This window comes from Sphaerodactylus townsendi, linkage group LG02 (genome assembly GCF_021028975.2).
Source record: "Sphaerodactylus townsendi isolate TG3544 linkage group LG02, MPM_Stown_v2.3, whole genome shotgun sequence".
In the NCBI taxonomy this organism is placed as follows: domain Eukaryota; kingdom Metazoa; phylum Chordata; class Lepidosauria; order Squamata; family Sphaerodactylidae; genus Sphaerodactylus; species Sphaerodactylus townsendi.
In genome coordinates, this window is record NC_059426.1 from 151395156 (window position 1) to 151416963 (window position 21808).

The 21808-nt window shown below is 39.7% G+C and overlaps 1 protein-coding gene across 7 annotated transcripts in view; it reads right to left on the bottom strand.

Moving 5' to 3' along the window:
• Positions 1-21808, bottom strand: part of EML5 (EMAP like 5) — a 110109-nt gene that overhangs the window by 50532 nt on the left and 37769 nt on the right. For 6 of the 7 annotated variants that reach the window (XM_048485173.1, XM_048485172.1, XM_048485170.1 and 3 more), the window contains exons 5-14: positions 20336-20521; positions 15015-15150; positions 10273-10474; positions 8209-8346; positions 6704-6960; positions 5225-5437; positions 4374-4541; positions 3225-3331; positions 1643-1761; positions 99-285 (exon numbers count right to left, since the gene is read on the bottom strand). In XM_048485173.1, coding sequence (XP_048341130.1) covers positions 99-285; positions 1643-1761; positions 3225-3331; positions 4374-4541; positions 5225-5437; positions 6704-6960; positions 8209-8346; positions 10273-10474; positions 15015-15150; positions 20336-20521 — 1713 coding nt within the window. Of the gene's footprint in view, positions 1-98; positions 286-1642; positions 1762-3224; positions 3332-4373; positions 4542-5224; positions 5438-6703; positions 6961-8208; positions 8347-10272; positions 10475-15014; positions 15151-18230; positions 18355-20335; positions 20522-21808 lie in introns of those variants that run through there. The other variant, XM_048485174.1, reaches the window with a different exon arrangement.

Here is a 21808-nt window from a genome sequence, read left to right on the forward strand (position 1 = left end):
TTCAAATGCATTCACAGATACAGGTGTCACAAATTTATGAAATATCACTTGGTTTTAATGAATATTGGATCTCTAGTTTAACTAAATATCAATCCTACCTGGCCTGTTGCCACATAGTCCTTTAACGGATGAATAGCAAGACAGAGAATGTCATCATCATGACCCAAATAAAAGCGTTGTGTGTTTTGCTGTCGATTGTATACCACACCTACTGCTGCAACATGGTATACAATTTCTCCAGTCTGGGTATAAAATAAATTACTTCGACAGTCATAGCCTCTGTAACTAATAAAATAGTTTGGCGTTAAGACTACATGAACTGTTGAATAGGAAACATGTTGCAAACATTTCAGCTTTTACATCACGTAAGTATAAGTAAAATGATTTTCAAAACAACAATTTCATCAAAATAATGAGTGAATTAAAATATTTCTTCTATGGAAGAAGAACAAAACAAACAGGAGGCATCAAAAACTCCTCAAGCGCCTGTTGTAAAAGACAGAAATAAAGATGAAAATAACTTGTAAAGTCAGAAGACCATTTCAGTGTTGTCTGGTTTTTCTAACAAGGCTTGTTAAAAATGTGAAATGTCTGGCCTTTATTTTCTTATGCATTTTTCTTCTACCTCCTTCAAAATTATTTCCTACAAATTTGCTACTTACTAGAAGAATATCTCAAGAAACACAATGTGGTAAAAACAGTGATTCAGGGGAAATCTGTTAGGTACAAAACCTAATATGCACATGCTCACCCTAAGCAGATAAAAATCAAGCGATTTAAAATAACCAGACATTGTATTTATAATTCCAGCATCATCCTAAAAAGTTCTCCATTTCCACTGAGTGTGATGAAGGGAGCTTTGACCCTCAAAAGCTTGCACACTGAAACACTTGTTGATCCCTTAGGTACAAAACAGGTAAAGGTAGTCCCCTGTACAAGCACCAAATCATTACTGACCCATGGGGTGATGTCACATCACAACATTTACTAGGCAGACTTTGTTTATGGGGTGATTAGTCATTGTCTTCCCCGGTCATTTACGCTTCATCCCCAGCAAGCTGGGTCCCCATTTTACCGACCTCAGAAGGATGGAGTCAGAAGGCTGACTCAGAACCTCAGAAGGCTGAGTCAACCTTGATCTGGCTACATGAAAACGATTTCCACTGGTTGTGAGCAGAGCTTGATTGCAGTATTTCAGCTTACTTCCCTGTGCTATGGATCTCCTGACTCAAATCTAACTATCCTAAAAAGAGTTACACTCATCAAAGTCCATTCATTTCATTGGACTTCAAATGACGTAACTCTGCTTAAGATGGCACTCTTGGTAAGTCTGTAGGGATTGGAGTCAATCAGATTTCCTCTACAATGAGGAGAAGGTCCCTTCTGACTACCAAAAGCCTATGCAAATGATTAAGGGATCTGAAGACATCTGGGATAGGGGCTTTAGAAATGACAGGAATGAAAAAGCTGACAGAAACCCACCCACAGTTCCTCCATTAAATGCAAATGCCAAGTTGAAAAAAAAAACAAAGTTCAACATTTTAGTGAATTCTTCAGGTATTAATTTAGAGATGTCAAAGTCTACATGCAAGAAAATAATCTTTGTGAAATGCGTCAAGGCAAAAATTCCTTGTTTACATACCCATGAACAAAGTGCAACCTTACACTATTGATTGGAGCCCGTTCTCTTCTTTTTGATGCTGCCGTTTTCCGTTTTTCTTTGCATTGCTCTTTAAGCTGAGGTAGATCTTCTTTGTAAACCTTAGTAGAGAATATACATGCTCTTTATAGTAGCACACATCTGAAAAGCAAGTCTTTCTGAACAGAGGCTTACAGCCAGATTTCTTACTATAGTTATACATGATAACACTTGGTGGTAATTGCAATATAATTAATTACAGTATCATCAAAAGATATATTTTGTGCTCCTTCTACTTGTTGTAAATACTCTGAGTATTGGGAGAAAGTTTGATCCCCCACTCCTCCACAAGAAGCCTGCTGGGTTGACCTTGGGTCTGTCACAGTTCTCTCAGAACTCTCTCTGTCTCATCAGTCCCAAAGTGCCTGTTGTAGGGACAGTAAGGCAATTATAAGTCATTCTGAGACTCTTTTCACTAGAGAAAAGTGGGATAGAAAAATCAGCTCGTCTTCTAATTATGTAATCTTAAGAACGTTTTCTTCTTCTAATTATGTAATCTTAAGAACGTTTTCCTAGACATAAGCCCCACTGAGTATAGTGCGACTTGCTTCTGAGCAGCCGATTAGGATTGCTTCCTGTGAAGTGCTGTGCTCATGGATCTGCGCTCTGGTGCCTGGACAGACAGCCAAGCCCCAGTATGCACTTGGGACCAAGCTATGCCTGTCCAAGAGCTTTGCAAAAACTTCCACTGCAACAACTTGCATTAGATCGAGATGTTGGAACAACTTCTAGAATTAATAAAAACGGTGGCACCAAACACTGAAGAACAGGGCCTTTGCACAGCCAAAATGAAAAAGACAAATGATTAATACAAAGTATTGGATGCAGTTCCTGATAGATTCCATCATCTTCACAGGAACCTTTAAAAACAAACAACATAATACACAACATTGAATGAACCTTGGAGAAAAGCCTGAAAATGAAATGTCACACTGACAGTAAAACACAAAGGAGCAACCAATTTAACTCCCAATATAATTTGAATTTTAAAAAAAGTTTTGAAACTGCTTGTAAAGAAATCATGAATACTATAACTGGGGAAGCTCAAAATCTGCTATTTCAGTACATGTGCTGTTTGCCAGTGGAAAACAGGGAGATAATTTTTTCAATAGACTCTGTCTGGCCTTTGCTGTACTGCTCATTCATAACGAGTGTCACTTGTTACGCGTGAACCCATTTCCCCCTCTCCCCCTTCGCACATAAAAAGCTCCCCCATTCATGAAGCAGCAGCAAACGCTGCCCCTCCTTCACACAGCGATGCTTTTTTCCCCCTTTCCAGGATGCAAGTGTCTCATTATCACAACCAAACCAAATAAGTTTGTAAGGGTTAAATGAAGATCAGTAACTGCTCAAGGCAGACAGGATGCCATGTCTCCCAGCCAACAGCTGTTGTTACTACTCCTAACCACTTTGCATTACCACTTCTTTGCACTGAACAATACCCAATTTCTAGATGAAGAAGGGCTTGCTAAATTTTTTTGGGGAGGGGATGGGGGGTTGAATCACACTGTTTCATTCAACATACCTGTCGACGGTATGTGAGCTGGGTCTCTTGCTCAATTTCAGAGTCCAGCTCTGGAATATCAGACTGATCAGAATCTGATTCCTCACTATTAGAATCAATCAGGCTTTCTGTGTCACAAAATAAATCAAACAGATAATGAAACAACATTAAGGCAATTTCAAAACTACTCCATTAAATAGACAAAGTAATTACAAATAAAAAAGTCATGAGCACTCTCACATATTAAAACTACTTGTAAAGCAGTTGTGAGAATCAACATCAAAAACAAAAGTTTCATCTTTGATTACACTTCATGAGTTATCTAGTTCATTCTGCTTACTTCTAAGGCCACACTCACACATCAAGAGAAATCATAAGCTTGTTTGGGATGCTTCTGTGCTTCCTCCTCCATTCCCTTTTGCACAGAAGAGCCAACGTGGTGTAGTGATTAAGAGTGGTGGAGAAACAGATTTGATTCCCTGTGCTAGTCACAGTTCTATCAGAACTCTCTCAGCCCCACCTACCTCATAAGATGTCTGTTGTGGGGAGGGGAAGAAGAGAAGGAATTTGTAAGCCACTTGGACACTCCTCAAAGGTAGAGTAAAGCAGGGTATAAAAACCAACTCTTCTTCTTCTTAATTTGGATTTAAAATTCAGAAAATGGCATTTGACTATGGTTTAGAATTCCCATTTTGGGGAGCAAACAAACTTCATTTGGCTCAGGAAACCATGATAAATGTGGAGATTGATTCAAGGCTTCCCAAACCAGGAAGACTTCAACTGTGCAGGTAGAAGGGAGCATACATGCACAATAACAAGCTATGATTGTGCCAGGTGAATAACATGGTACATAGAGGACAGTTGATCACCCTGTGGCCTCTGCAAAAGATTTTTCTAGCAATTATGGTTTCTGTTTGTTTGTGATGAAGGTTGAATTCTGGGTATTTCAGATTCCAGTGACACTCATGTCACTGAAGAAAGCAAGATCTCCAGTGGTCAGACAGCAGGGTAGGGATAAAGAAGACAGTATGCAAGTGGAGGGGAAGGGGGATCCAGACAGGAATAACACAACTGGGTGGCCTGGTAGAGAATCAAAGGAAAGAACAAACCACCATATAGAAACCTTGGGTAACCTTAATTTTCATCACCCTCGATGGCCATTTCTCTCACCTTGTGGTGCTATATGAAGAGCATCCTTCAGTTTTCTTTCAGGAACAAATTTCCACTGAAAAACAGAATGATCTGCTCCACCAATAGAAATAACCCACTGATAATCATGTGACCATCTGACATTTGTCACATGTGCTGAATGACCAAGGTATTTTTTAAACTTTGCTCCTGCAAAAAAAAGTTTTGTTTCAAATGATATTTTGTTTTACTTAAAACATTTCTACGTGGCCTTTCCACCCAAACAGGTTCCCCAAGGCAGCAAACATCAAAACATTTCAACATTAAAACAGCATTTAAAATAAAGCATACATAAAATAATGCAATAAACAAAGACATATATACACATAAAACCAAAACGAAGGAAGAAATCCAATAAGTTACTGGGGGTGCCAAACAACTCTTCAACTGCTGGTGAAAAACAACAATAGAGGGAGACACAAAACTTGGAAACAGGATTTTAAAAAGTTTCTGCACATTGCAGAATAGCTTTTACAGCAATTTAGTCAATTAGAGGTTTATTATACTACTTTGCCAGATTGTGACATCTCTACGAGGACCTACGGGAGCAATCCTAAGTAGGTCTACTCAGAAGTAAGACCCATTTTATTCAGTGGGGTTTACTCCTAGAAAAGCACCCTTAGGACTGCAGCCTAAACCAATCAAATGTTTTCATTTGAATTGCAAACACTTCTTCATTTACTACTTTCCAAGAAAAGGTTTTCATCCTGCAAGGAATCTGCATACAAGTTGTTCTGATTGCATCCTCCATTTCCCTCCTTAAAAAACTATCAGCTTTCCATACGTGTAAAACTCGTTATTAATTAAATTCAATGCTCAAATAGAAAAGTTACCTTTTCTTAAACAAGGATACCGAAACAATTTTACTATTCCATAGTCATCAGCAGTAACTAAAACTTGGCCCATAAAATTTGCATCTACGGAATTGATATCATTGATATCTGAATATTTAGGCCATATTCCATTCACTTCAAGGCCCGAAATTGAGGTCCATGAAGCCCACTTGATACCTTTTAACTCTTCTTTATTTGCCACTTCTTTTCCACCTAATCATAAAAGACACAACTTTTAATCATTCATGTAATCTATTATGGCAGTGATTACATTCATTATTTTAACAGTCTGGAAAAATAATGTAGCACTTTACAGTGATTCATAAACAAACTTTTCTATGCAGCCTCAGATTTCCTCAGGTGCACAAATTCAAGTTTATTATTGAGAATTTTAGTTTTTTATTACTGTTGACTTGTTCATATAGCTTATACATGTAAAATGTTTGTGATTCTTGTTTGGATGGAAAACCAAATATAGCATAAAATAAATGAATAAATTAACCAATTATTGGAATGAAACATAGTTGGTAATTTATGGCTTGAGGTAAAAAGGGAGTAGGAAGAAGGATATTGACAAGCTGGAACGTGTCCAGAGGGGCAACCAAAATGGTAAAAGGTCTGGAGTCCATGCCCTATGAGGAGAGACTCAGGAAACTGGGTCTGTTTGGTGAAGAGAAGGTTAAGAGGTGACATGATAGCTATGTTTAAATATCTGAAGGGATGTCATGTCGAAGAGGGAGCAACTTGTTTTCTGCTGCCTCAGACACTAGGACACAGAGTATTGGATTCAAGGTGCAGGAAAAGAGATTCCACCTAAACAATAGGAAGAACTTTCTGACTGCCAGGGCTGCTCGACAGTGGAATTCACTGCCTTGGAGAGTGGTGGAGTGTCCTTCTTTGGAGGTTTTTAAACAGAGGCTGGATAATCATATGTCAGGAGTACTTTGATTGTGTGTTCCTGCATGGCAGGAGGTTAGTCTTGATGGCCCTTGTGGTCTCTTCCAACTCTATGATTCTAGATAATGTGAGAATTTAAGGAAATGTAATAAATATCTTGACACAGTGGTAGTATGACATATGAATATGGTATATTAATAATTAGTCTAAGGTATCACAAGATTTTTTTATACTGAAAGGCCAAAATGGCTAGCTATCCTTTTGCAAAGTGCCACTGCCCTACTCAAAATTCAGTGTAACAATAAAAGGACAGAAATTTTTAGTCTTCATGGATTACAGACAGTTCCAGCATTCGGTCTCTTTTTCATGCACTAAAGCTAAGCTGTCGTGCTTAGATAGGGAGGCAGTTGAACTGCAAACCTATTTTTACAGAGGAGGATAACAGGGTGCCAAGGCCAGAGGAAACTGATTTGGGGAAAAAAATCACTGGCCACAACCACTGCAACAAGAATATAAAAGCATCTGGCAACCTTTTAAATGTCAAGATTTCTGCTTTATATTCACAAATAAATAAAATCTCACCGGGCATCCTGTAAAATAGTCTTCTCCCACTGCCATCATTGGTCTGCAAATATTTACTGTCCAATGACCAGTCCATGTGAGTGATAAAACTTGTGGATCCAGCACACTCTCCAACCTTTTTGTACCGCTGAACAACACCATAAATATCAACAGAGCTGTCATTGGAGCCAACTGCAAGGAAATTTCCATCAGGTGAATATTTTAATTCATGTATAGCTTCTTTTCTATCTTTAATATGAACAACCTCTGTCATATCTCTGCAACACAGAACAAGAAAAATATCAGATGGTTAAGACCACATGGAAAGATATTTAGCGAGCAATCCTAAGAAGGTCTACTTAGAAGTAAGTCTCACTTTATTCAATGACCTTTGCTCCCAGAACTTGCTCTTAGGATTACACTGTTAATTCTATTGTGTTTTATACCTAGCTCTCTGCCATTTTCCATGTTCACACATTCAGATCTTATACATCTTATCAAGAAGACACTTTACTTCAAAAAAGATAGAGAAAAATAAGTTGCAAGCTGAAACACCTACAGGTTAATAAGGATATCTTCATCTATGTGCACTTACCTGTCTGGGAGACCAAAATAAAGTATGGAGTCTGTCTATTTGCAACTTAGAATTTTACAAATGGATTTGATCCTACTGATGCCCTACTAACAGAAACAGCATTTCCTTACTTTCCCTTTCCCTTAAGTTGCCCCCCCCCCCCCCCAATTCCACAATGGCACTGTGGGGAAGCAGGGGATCCTCACTGATAAAAACTCCATGAATTTGAGGAAGGTATATTGACAAGGGAAATCGGGAGACAATGCCCCTCCTCTATTTTCCACTAGCAGATCACTTGTAGGATCCAGCCACTATTTGTGAACAGGGCCCAAATATACTGGGGGAGATGAGTACACTCTACTGGACTGGGGGTGGGGTCAGGATGATTAGTGCCGACTGCAAGCTGGTTACCATGATATGCTTTGTTTGGAAGCAACCCTAAACTGGTCTACTTGGAAGTAAGTCTCATGTTATTCAAAAGGGCTAACTCTCAGGAAAGTGTTCTTCGGCTTGCAGCCTTAGCACCATTTCAGAAAATAAAACAGAAGGGTTTTTTCACACAGGGGCATGCAAGGCATGTATGTTGTTGTGGGGGTGGAGGAATGTGTTACAACTTTGTAGTGGGCCAACTCTTTAGTGCATTTGGGTCTTGTTTGTGCAGAATTCCCCCAACTACCAGGCCAATACATTAAAACCAGTGGTCTACAGCAGCACTAGTATTGTGTACCACACAAACAAATCACCAGAGTCTAAACAGAAGGATGGATCTGGCAGTAATGCCACACAGCAATGCCAGGTAGAAGGCATACTTTTGCCTGTGAAAATCCACTTTTACCAGCATGCTGTTACATTCTTCTAACTGCAGTGTATCAGTGTGACAAAACTAATCTGAAATAATTAATTGATAATTTGTGTTTATTTTTGTTTAATAGTCTCTAATTTATAAACGTACCTAACTCGAAGTACTGTGAAAGAACCATCTTTCATTCCAAGTGCAAGATGAATTCCATCAGTACTAACAGCTGCACAACGAATGGGTTCTTCCATATTGCACCGTGCAATCAGTGCATGGTCTATAAGGCTCCATATTCTACAAGAAAAGTATTCAGCATAAACATTGTAAAGAAATATTATTATCTGTAAAATAGGTTTCTCTTTTAAAAATTGCATGAGGAACCCTACGTCTTATCTTCATGAGCTTCCTGTGCCCAAGACTGTTCCCAGGGTCAATGTCCCCAAAAGACCCCTTAAAATTAAGACCCCTTAAAATTAAGACCCCTTAAAATTGTAATCATTGAACAATATTGCTGGTTGTGTAGCAAACTGGTAATCTAATTGTCCTGTTAGACTGTAGCTTAATTTTTGCCAAGATCACAATAAGATGAATCATTATCTCTATTTAGTGCATCACAAAATAAAAATCCATCTGATCTGGCCACTTTCTATGGCAATATCATGACCACTGCACTAGCTGGTGCACCACTTTTAATGTAGATTACAATCACCACCCAAGCAGAGATTATTTTGGCTGCATTTCTACGAAGAACCTGAATTGATATAGTGGGGATATGTGCTATAAAACTTTAGTTATATGATCAAGTGCTCCAATCAGATAAGACATTATGATGCACACAAGTTTATGACCAACCACTGTCCATGGATGGACATCTCTCATGGATGTGTCAGGATCAACAACTGCTACTTTAAATAAAGTGATAAACTATACAGTTTTCAACACAGTGAGTGCCAATACATGAAAAGAACTGAATTTTCATTGTAAAAGGTAAATTTTGTCCCTCAGAAAATTGCCCCAGGACTTCTGCCCCTCAGAAAATTGCAATTTTCACATCATGAACATTCAGCACAACCCTATTGCTAACAACTTCTGTGATTTAGTAAGAACAATGATCAGATGCAAGCAAGGCAAAATTTTCCAATCAAAAATCATTATTCACTATAAAAAAGGCGGAATGTGAAGCAAATAAGAACAAATATTTTGGCTTACCTATAACTGCTTTTCAAGTGGTTAACTGAGCATTTGGGATGATGGGCTTTGCACCAGTGAAAAATTTTAGGGATTGTTTTGGGGAATGAAATTCCTTCCCTTCAGAGGCATAATCTTGACTGTGAATGCCTGAGGGGGAGGAGTTACCTTTTCCTGCTCAGTTTCTCCCCAAAACGATATCACAGAGATATGAATAGCTGTTGCAAGGAAGGCAGGTAGATCATTTGAATACACAGATGACCACTGAAGGGGAACTAAGAAGGAAAACACAGTTACTCCACCTTGGGCATGTTCAATCTAGACAGTTTCTCTGAAGGGAGAGGATTTTCACACCTACACTCTAGCTTCAGAAATTTCTGAATCTAAGCAGGCACAAAGCCCATCAAGTGTGATGCACAGAGACCACAAAACAATAACACTATATTAAACCAGAGCACAAGAAGAGAGTGGGGTAGCTATTCAGGTTACAGTAACATTAATGATATCCAGAGGCTTAGGGTGACACATGCAGAAGTGCTTCCTCGATTTAAACGTGCTGAGTTATATACTTAAGTCTAAATTTAAACAGGTATACTAGGAAATTCTGATTTAAAAATTCAGCTCACCTGAAAACCAGCTCACTTAATTTTAATTAATGAATATAATATAATATTTTCATAGTTCTATCATTTTTTTTGTCCCTCCTTGCTTTCAAGGAGTTTAGGGTGGTAATCTCCTTTTCTCTATTTTACGTAAGGAATAGTACAAAATTCCATAGTCACTTTCCCTATCCTTCCAAATTCCTTGACTTCTTCCAATTCAGTGTAAGTTTTGATGCCATATATATTTTTGTAATCTGCCTTGGGTTCTTCGGGGGAAGTTGGAATACTTTAAATAAATAAATAAAATTATATAAAACTTGGGGTGCATACACAGGAAAGCATGAATGTCACATAAAAATTCCAAATCAATCTGTACGTGTAAACTCAACATATGAATATACATCTGTTATGAGGATCCAAATGAGCTAACCTTACTGATCGATCGTCACTTCCAGTCATGGCCAATGGTTTTGTAGGATGAACTGCCAGCGCCCAAAGTTCTCCTTCACAGTGCCCTTGCATGATAAGAAAAGGCTTATTGCGTTCATGCACCACAATCTCGAAAATTTCACTGTCTTGTGTTCCAACTAGAATGTGATCTCCTCGCCAGCAAACACTTCTCACAGACAAGCCTGCAACAAGTAAATGTACTGCTATGTTTAACACACAAAATAATAAAGCCCTTGAACGATACCCCCTCTCTTCCTGAGTATTTCAAAAGTTTGTTGAGACCCTGCTTTGGAGACCTCCTTTTGCAAGATTGGCATGCACTGGAGCTGTGGTCTTTTCAGTGGAATGAATGCCTATTGCTATGGGATCCCTTTCCTGAGGAAAATCATTTGGCCCTATTGCCTGAGTCTTGTAGGAAATTGGCAAAATTATTCAATAGGCGTTCCAGGACAGATTTTGAGGTTTCAGATATTTGGCTTGCTTATGTCACTTATTTTATTGCTTGTTTTGTAATCTGTATAGTTTTTAGGCTGCAAGCAAGTTTGAGGACTTTGAAACGATACATATATACATAATAAACTGTTACTGTGAAACAGTTCAAGTTGTTATACATCATATTCCTGAAGAAAATAGACGAAAGTTAATGAAATAAGGCTACAATCTTATGCACACTAGGGAGTCAGCCCTGATTAGAATTCTTGCTGCTGCATGAAATAATGTGCTGGTTTAGGCCATAAACAGAGTCTATGCTTGGCGTCCTCTCCCACACTCTGGTATGCCCTCAGCTCTCTGGTTTCCCAAGGATTTAGAGGAAATAAAACAGACTGGGAAATTACTACAATGTCATTGACAGAAGACTTGAGATAAATTCTGTATAGAATTTTTAAATGACAAAACATCTTGGTGAATTTTTATTTCTGGATTTTTGATGCAAGTTGTAATCTATGGCCCCTTCCGCACACGCAAAATAATGCATTTTCAAACCACTTTCACAACTGTTTGCAAGTGAATTTTGCTATTCCGCACAGCTTCAAAGAGCACTGAAAGCAGTTTGAAAGTGCATTATTTTGCATGTGCGGAATAAGCCTATATTTCTGCTGTTCTGACTTTTAAAAAAACTATCCAAAGCCTTTTAAAAATGCACCTTGGCTCCCAGGTTACAGAGAAAGTTGGGTTTATAAATAAATTTTAAATAAATTGAGTTAAATTTAACAATGACCAAGATAAAGATCGTTTTTCCCAGCAAAGCAGAATAAAGCAAAATGTGATGGAAATACAAATAACATCTATTAGCTGAAGAAGTGATTTTAATTTCACTAGTTACTGTGCTGCCCCCCATGCCAAACATGAAACACAAAACCAGGCAAGTAAAAAGCTCTGAAAATCAGGGAACTCCACAGACTTTGTAAATTAACTAAAAGAAAAGGAGGAAACACCATCAAAACAATCTGATATGATCATGGAGCACATAATGTTGAAAGAACTTGATGGTCAGAAGGAAAATAGTAAGGGGAAAATTAACCTGCTTTAGCTCCTGAGAAGTTATAAGATCCCAAAGGGGAATATTCTTTGGGGGTAGAATTTCTGAAATATTTCCCTTCTACTGATATCTTGTAGAATCACAGCATACTAATCTAAATCACGTTGAAAAGATGACAGGTGATATTTCTTCTTTCCTTACTTCCTGTATGCCTGACGTTTCTTCCCAATGGGGTCCCAAAGCAGCTTATGTTGTTCTCCTCTTCTCCATTTTATCTTCACAGAACCCTTTATGGTACATTAGGCAGACAGTGCATGACTGGCCAAAGATCTCCCTACAACTTTCTGTGGCAGAGTGGGGATTCAAACCTGGACCACATACACCCTAATCCAGTGGTGGCGAACCTTTGGCACTCCAGATGTTATGGACTACAATTCACATCAGCCCCTGCCAGCATGGCCAATTGGTCATGCTGGAAGGGGCTGATGGGAATTGTAATCCATAACATCTGGAGTACCAAAGGTTCGCCACCATGGCCCTAATCCAATACTCTAACCATTACACCATTTTTGCTGTATGCCTGACAGGGAAAGCTAGTAAACCTCTTAAGAGTTAAAAGAAAATAGCTCCAAAACTATACCTTTGATTTCATTTTACAAGACTAACCAACATGTGATCCTTGACTCCTGGGCCATATATTTGAGTTGCACTGTGTGTGTATGTGTATTGTGTGAATTTGACGATGGCACTGGGGAAGGTTTCTTTATACTTTTTCAGCACCAACTAAATCATTTAAAAAATGCCTCTCAAGCTGCTTTAATTCCCAGGATGAAAAAAAGACAGCTACAATATTGGTACCTTTTTTCCCCCCTCCCAGGCTTAAAGTAGGCAGGAAAAGGAGCGCTGTGCCTGTCATTTCCTCACTGGGACTTAATGCAACCTAGGAACTACTTTTTGGTTATAAAAATGATGCTGATAAAGGAAGAGTTAAAAACCCTTTCCCAGCTCCATGATCCCCATCTCACACAGTTTTCCTCACTAGTCATAATACAAAACAAGATTATTAAATAAAACACATCTTGAAATACACCTTACAGGTGTTATATCTGAAAATGGGAAACCCTAAGAAAAGGGAGAAAAAAGAGAGAACCTAATTAATATAACCAATATCGTTACTATAATTGGAATTTTTAAAAAACCCAAATCATTAAATATGGGACCCTAAATACCTTATATCATGTGGCCTAATGTTACCTATTAACACAATTGGTATTTCTATTAGGGTCCAACTAACTACAATACAATATTATCAAAAATATATTTAATCAGTGTACAAATTATACAAAATAAAACTGGCTAGTTAAAAATACAGGTTATGGAAACCAGATCCTAATACATATTGCTCATTAATCTCACAAATAACAAAACACATATTATTACAATTGATGAATATCTCAAAAGACCAGCAAAACCATATGTGTTTTGACCCTTATAATCTTCCCCAGTGGGAAGTGACATAACATTTCAAAACACACATTAAACAGTTGATGCATAAATCGGGAGTTGCTTTCTCATCTGTTGTGCAATAGAGAAGGGTTTATGAAGTGGGCCTAAGACCTCCTTCTATAGTAATTGCACAAACACCTAAGATCTTCAAAACATTTCAAATCTGGTGCTGAATTGTCAATATCTCTGAATGTGTGTAATCAGTGATTGACACAAACCATGGGTCTTTCACCATTTAAATTGTTTCACACTGAAATCTAGATAACAATAATATACACAAAAGCTAAATTATAGTTTTGATTTATCATACCAAAGACTCTCCCCACAGTAAAAACTGGTAATCAAATACCAGGTATGACCTAATTGGTTATCCACAATTTTTTTTTTGCTGTGGAGCAAGGTCTTTGGTAACACGAACTGAAACTTTAACTAAGGCCGTTTCCGCACGGCCCATTAACGACGGCCTGGGGGCGTTAAAAACGCCGCCCTTAGGCCGCCGTTCGCACAGGCGCCGCTGCTGCAACGCAGCAGCGGCGACCTGACTCCGCTTCCCTCCCCCCAGGGCGGCGTCAGGCCGCCCTAAACAACAACCCTTTAAAGGGTTGTTGTTAGGAAGCGTCTTCCGATGTGCGGTGCGAGAACTGGCGCCGGCCGGAAAGACGCTGTCTCGGGGCTTCCCCTCACGGTGTCGCCGCCTGCTTCGTTGGCGTCAGAGTTCATCACACTGTCCCTCCGACCTCCAGGGGTCGGAGGCAGCGATGGGCTGGGCGTAATAAAGCTGGGCAGGCTTACACATCGGTGGACGAGGGCGGAAGAGGCGTTCGCGAGCCGCTTCAGCCGCCTCGTCGGCTCCGCCTCTCGCGACTGCGCTTGCGTGCGAATATTACCACGCCAGAACTCTTGGCGGCGTAATAATGCACTGGAGGTCGCGGGCGGAAACGGCGTAAGCTTTTCGTTATATATTTTGCCATCTAGGTTTTGTTATCTATTTTTGCTATCTAGCCTCACCTTAACTGGAGACTTATGCTACAACAGATGCCCTGAAGAAGCCACAGGTGAAATGCACTGGGGTCAAAAAGTAACAATAAAGGATTTATTCAAGAATACTGCAGTAATAGCTAATGAGTATTTAATTCCCCAAAACATCATATAATATTATTAGGCAAAAGAACCAAACGTATTGGCTCAAATCCAGCCTCAAGGAACATCATGTGTATGAAACCCCATCACAAAGTTCCAGAGTTGTGCCAGAGAGCCAGCATGGTGTAGTGGTTAAGAGTGGTAGACTCTAATCAGGAGAGCCAGGTTTGATTCCCTGCTACTCCACATGAAGCTTGCTGAGTGACCTCAAAACTCTCTCACACAAGGTGCCTGCTGTGGGGGGGGGGGGGAGGTGATTGTAACTCACTTTGAGACTCCCTACAGTAGAGAAAATGGGTTATAAAAACCAATTCTTCTTCTAGCTGTGTGCCATCTCAGACAATGGCATGACTGCTACACATATCCAGGCATCATTGCCACAGACACCTGCTCAGATGTTACACAAAGAATACATACACCAAGTACTGTTACCGAAAAACTTCTTCATTGGACTGTTTCAAGGATTTAAGGGTTTAACCATCTTTTGTTCTATTGTTTTAAGTATAAGCTGATTCACCTAGGTTCCTGGAAAGGAAAGCATATCCATTTCCTAAATAAACGAAGTCATTAAAATAATAAGATACTTTTACTTTTACCTTTATACCCCTGGTCTGTTTCCCTGAGATCAATCACAGTAATTGGTTTAAAAGTTAAGTCCCAGAGACGAACACAACCATCCCTGCCACCAGTGGCAAAGCCTTCTTCGCATGCATTCATGCTGAAAATTCCTGCCTGAAGGGGAAAGAAGAATACATTTAACTATATGGAAGTATGATTATGCAAACAATTGTTCAGGAGTCACAAAGTGTAGCCATCAAACTGTAAAAAGCACTGTAAGTTTTTGCAAACAGCAAATCTTCCTGTGTTTTCAGGAAGGCACATTTAAAAACATACAACTTTACCCAGGTTTTCTAAGGAAAGCTGCCAGTGAATGTTCCCATATCCCGAACTTCCATAAGCTCCATCTGATCATTGCGAGTACTAGTAAGTGCCAAACAAATGTTGTCCAAGCCCTTTTAAGGCTGGTTGGGAACTGATCAGACATTGTAGTGTAGCATATGACCTGGATGATTTAAAATATTCTCTTTGTTTAATTACTTTAATTTAGGGGTAATGAACCTCAAATATTTTCAACCTGTGTAATCACTGCCTAACTAGACAAATCTCAAAGCCACTACTGGCAGTCTTCAAACAGCAGCTGGACAAACACTTGCCAGGGATGCTTTTTTAGGCTGATCATGCACTGAGAAGGGGGTTGGACTATAAAGCCTGCATAGCCTCAGTTTCACTCATCAGGGATAGGTCTTCTTCAGGTGCAAACCTGCAAACATGCAAATCAACAACGGCCCATACATATGCCTTCTCCATCATGGCCCCCACCTTGTGGGAACGGCCTGCCTGAGGAAATCAGGAAGGTATCCACTTCCATGACTTTCTGCAAAATTATTCAAGAGGGCCTTCCCACACAGGCAAAAGACCTGAGCTGTACTAAATGATTCACAAACAGCCCCATCTAGGGGGCAAGGAAGCTGGCCATAGCACTGCAGCTGCACCACCCTGCTGCTCCCATAGAGGCTTCCTGGCAGTGTGGGGAGGATTGAGAAGTGAAGAAGCCTCCCCACCACCGAGAAGCCCCCATTGGGCTTAACAGACTTACGCCGCCCTTTGGGGGGCATAAGTCTAAAGACCCAGCCGGCAGTATAACGTGGCTAATGGCCGGGAGGATGTCAACTAACATCCACCTCTTGCCAGCCTGCTCCCACTATGCCAGAAGATAGGGGTGCTGGTACACTTGTGCAGCATTCCAGCATCGGGGATGGCAGTGGCAGCCACACACTGGCAAAATCACACTTCCACTGGGGCAAGTGTCCCAGAGAGGGCAAAGCTGTCAGCACCACACTGCTCCCACAGGTGGATTCATACGCACACACCCCTTTGCATGGGGCTAAAAGTTACTTAGAAAAATTATTAAGAAATATGTATAGTTCGCTGTGTATACCTTGTAGAAACTAGGATCCTACTATGGAATTTTGAATCACTTAATGTATCATGTTAATACTTGTGTTTTTCTTCCATTCTGTTTTTAGATTTCTGGTTGGTTTTACAAGCCTAATCCTACTGCACTGGGTTTTTTTAATGTCCCATCAGTCAACTGTGTTGACTCATTCTGTGTAATCCAACTTAAATCCAAGTGAGAAAAGGTGGACTGTAAATAATGAAAATTAATAAGTAATTGTGACAGCCCATAAAGTTCCTGAGGAAATAAGAGAAAAATCCATTTTAGGACACTGTTCCACAATTTGCACATCAATTAGGTAAAACGTTTACCTAATATTAGGTAAAACATTCACTCATTTGCTAGATGAGTTGACTTAGTTGACTTTTATTTTTGTACCTTGGCCTATTGTGTTGCCTGCCCTTATACAGGTGCATAGTGCTATCACAGCCCCCACCCATTTTCTTTTGTCAAAGGTAAACACCATTCTCCATAAAACATGTTCTCCACATGTTATCATTTTATTTTCTCTTGCTTGCATCTGTCCCGGCTTAAATAGAAGAAGAAGAAGAAGAAGAAGAAGAAGAAGAAGAAGAAGAAGAAGAAGAAGAAGAAGAAGAAGAAGAAGAAGAAGAAGAAGAAGAAGAAGAAGAAGAAGAAGAAGAAGAAGAAGAAGAAGAGGAGGAGGAGGAGGAGGAGGAGGAGGAGGAGGAGGAGGAGGAGGAGTAGTTTGGATTTATATCCCCTCTTTCTCTCCTGTAGGAGACTCAAAGGGGCTTACAATCTCCTTGCCCTTCCCCCTTCACAACAATCACCCTGAGAGGTGGGTGGGGCTGAGAGATCCAAAAAGCTGTGACTAGCCCAAGGTCACCCAACTGGCATGTGTGGGAGTGCACAGGCTAATCTGAATTCCCCAGATAGGCCTCCACAGCTCAAGTGGCAGAGCGGGGAATCAAACCCAGGTGCTCCAGATTAGAATGCACCTGCTCTTAACCACTACGCCACTGCTGCTCCTGCACTGCTGCTAAATTTTACCATGTATTCTGAAATATTCATCCAGCTCTATAAATGTTGTGAACATGCAGACAGAGATGTGGATAAGGCACCAACACCAAGAACTTTAGGTCTATTACTTCAGGTCTATGCCGAATAATTTACGCCGAATATAAGCCGAATAATTTAATTTAAATATTCCTAATTGGTAGTTGGACAGAGCAAAACAATGGGTGCTGTGTGTTGGCTCACAACTGGGTTAAAACACTTGTTTAAGTCTGCTATATTGTTTCCACTTATATTTAATTAAAACTTGGTGAAGCAACATGGTCGGGTGATGTTTTATACAGGATGCTTGTTATCTGACCTCAGCTTTGGCTTCAATCCACACAACTTGAGTATTCACCTCGGTTAAAGAATACTGAAATAAATTATTCAGTCACTAAGAAGGTGTATTATATACATTTCCCATGTAAAGTCCTACCAGCACAACCACACATCCTTAACCGTTTAAATATACGCTTGAATGCACACTGTTCCTGAAATGTGTCAAATTTTCGAATTCTGAATGAAAAAGAAGAATCTGTGAATTGGTATGCAACATACCAGTGCTCTTCAGCCTACAGTCTAGCACTCTCAAGTGGGTTATAAAATTCTCTTGAGCTGCCTTTTTTTTTTTGCTGTCATTTGGAAGAAAGTACTGCATAGAGAGAATAGAGAAACATCCTGCCTCTCCTTGCATGCATATTGAGAACACCAGCAGGATAGTGAGGCAACACGATGCAAGGTGGTGAATATTCCTGATTCTTGACTTGTTTCTCACTTGTTTGGTAGTTTTTGTCCCCATCCCTTTTGGTCTGCCACCCAGGATTCTAGTCTTAACATCAGTGAGTTTATAACTCTGACTCCTCCTCTTCTTGTCACATGACTGATCTCACGTGGTTTCAAATCACATGTTTGCAGCTCAGAGGTATTCAGGTCTGGAAAGATCGAAAGTGATTGGTATCCACTGATCTATATCTTGGATAAGTACTAGAGGACAGTTACTCATGTTCATGTATTCATTAAGTTACAATAAATTATTGCAATTTAGTACAAATTCTCTTGAAGACTGTCTTGAAGGTCCAAGTGCAAATTGGAACAGAGCAATAGAATCCACATACTTTCCTTAGCCTTTCAGCACAATTCAAAGTCACTGTTCACCTAGAAAGCCCTGAACAGGTAGTGAATGCTAAGTAGACTACCTTTTCCCTACATCTGTTTCCATTAATGGAGGGTTACTGTATAACAATTCTCATTGTATTCATACATGACGACATTTCAAGTCTTTATAATAAAAGTCCACATATGACTGAAGAACTCATATGTGTTTCTTGGAGATTCTCCAACCTTCACCCCACAAACTAAATGAAGATGTACTGGCGGATGGTCAAGGACACCTAGAACTAAGTCTGCCAAGCTAACCAATGGCCCCCCAGGATAAATAAAAGAGGAATAGGAACTGGTAAAATCTGTTGCTAGTTACTGGCAGAAGAAAGGAAAACTAGGCTATGTGAGTGTGGTAGTGTGGGAAGATTATTGGAACCTACATACTAGTTACTGACCATTGTTCAGTAAGTAGGAAACCTGCCATGAGCCCTAAGCCTACACAAAGTAAAGAGCTTGCTGACTTGAGAACTGTAAGAAAACCTGCAAAAATTACAAAAACTTGATATTTCATCATATTCATCACAGTTCTTGAAACATTTAGGCACACTACAAAATTTCTATGGGGTTTATTAAAGTAATGCTATTAAAATTCTGCGATTACTGCTGTGAATTTAGAAGGCACCTTCCATTCATACTTTTGTTTTACAAGTCAAGGGTAAGATGCAGAGCATCAGCTTCTTCCAACAGCCACAAGAAGGCTTGGAAAATGGTCACTGGCATATGAAAAGATTCAGCTGCTGAACATGATCTAAGAATAGTGTCTGTATGGAACACTGCCAGCATAATGAAGAGGTCTGAGTGTTGTACTAGCACGTGGAAGACCCAAGTTTACATGCCCACTGTGTGCCATGGAAGCTTGCTGAGACATCTTGGACCAGTCACTATTTCACAGCCTAGCCTATCTCACAGGGTTGTTCTTAAGATAAACTGGAACAATGTTGTATGCTACTTTGGGTCCCAAATGGGGAAAAAGCAGGGTCTAAATAGCCAAATAAATAAATAATATGGAGCTTCACCATTTACTTATCAAGGTCAGTATTACCTATGCTGAGTGGTGGCTTTTCAGGATCTCAAGCAAGGGTCTTGACCTCACCTATTACCTGACCATTTCAACTGGAAATGGTGAGGCTTGAACCTGAAACCTTCTGAATGCAGAGCAGATGCTCTACCATGGAGTCAAAACCCTAACCTCACTTAGAACACCAAGAAGAAGATCCTGGGAGGAAAAGCAGATATAAACATAATACATAAAATGACACCATGGGACTCCATAAATGGAATAAATCACGTTTGTCTGAGTGCTGAAGCATTAAAAGCAATATGCTGGTGACTACATGATTTCTGCCAGTCTTCTCTACATGGATATTAATTCTGATCTTTACCCAAAACAGATCTGGAGTAGCAAACATGGAAGCTTCCTTCCTAACCACCAATGAACACAGCTTCCAGGGACAACAGAAAAATAGTTCCAGGCATCAATGTGAAGAATTGAGCCGCAGCACCAACTGTTGTAATTTTACTAGCTTTTATTATACTCATATTGAATTTGTGAAATGCTCTACCCACAAAAGAAAGTGCATCTTTTGGTTCAAATTCCAAGCAAAAACTCCCTGTAATAGGTTAACTGGAAAGCATTCAATTTAACATACGTATGTATCTCACAAAGTGAAAAATAATCTTTCTGTTTTCATTCAGTCACTGTATTGAAAGACTACTTACAGCATGTGCTCCTTGTATGGTTCGTACAAGGTTGATTCCTTTCCATACATATATATCTCCGTTAAGTGCACCAGAATATGTTACTTCATCTCTTGCACAGGCGAGGCACAATATAGTTTGGAGATCACCAGTCTTACCGAAAACACCACGCTTCGGCGTTAATGAATTGCCACATAAACTCCAGAACTGCAAAACAAAGTCATTCTGTTGACAGAGTTCAAGCAAAACATTTTAAAGAATTCAACATTTCGGGATGGAACTAGATGTAGATGCACAGCTGCCCCAAATCCACATTTTTCTCTTCCTTTCCTCTATAGTCTGTAGCCAAAAGGGTGATGTGGATGTTACCGTGCTTCAAGTTTTTCTGCCTCAGCACTACTTCACTGGTAGATGCTTGTGGAGACAGGAAAGCTGAGATCGTGATAATGTCACATAACATGAGGTATCAGAATGAAGGGCTGCTATTAATGGCAGCAGCCACATCTCTTTCATTTATTTATTTACTTTGGTTATCGTTCACCTTTCTTGTCGAGACTCCAGGTGGAACAGAGGCATAAAAGACAATGCAATAATAATGGATTACACACATTAAAGAAATAGTAATAGTATAATAATGCAATAGTATTAGTATAATACAGAACACTGAATTTCACAACTGCAGGGCTCTGCAATAAAACTATATATGACACTTAAGCAACAGAGTAAGGAGGAGGAAGAAAAGAATGTTGCCTAAGAATTTCAAATGCAATTAAAATTAAAGCTTCACTCTTTTGTGCCATCAAGTCACAGCTGACTTATGGCAAACCTGTGGGGTTTTCAAGGCAAGAGACCTTATTAAAGGTAATTTGATATTGCCTGCCCCCAAGTCACAATACTGCCATTACTTAGAGGTTTCCCAGGCAAATACTAGCCCAGGTCAGGGCTGAGATTGTGTGTCTGGCCCAAGGTCACCCAGCAAACTTCCATGGTGCAAGTGGGGATCTAGTCCAACACTTTCTAACTACCACATTACGTTGGCTCTATATACATATGCGCACACATACAATCTATATAGACACTGCCCTCCTGCAGAATTCTGTTTTACTACATCAGGGCTTCTATTGAACCTCCCCTCTCCTCCCCCCGCCCCGACCCCCACCAAAGACCATTAGTACTACAAAAAGTAGACTAACCTCTCAATCTTATGCTCATTTGCTTTGGGAAGGTACAACTATTTCCCAGGAAGGGTCCCCAAGACTACAAATTTAGGCTACAATTCTCCAGAAAATGTCAATATAGGCTGCAATGTTATTGATCAGTAAAATTAAATCCCACTGAAAGGATTACATCTTACTTTTGAGTTAACAGGGAAAGGGCTGAGCTGTAAATCATGCACAACAGAAAGCTGCCAATCTACAGTCAAGTCAAATTGTTACCAAAGTTCCAAATTATTTAGACTTTAAAATAAATAATGTCATTGGTTTGATTACACAG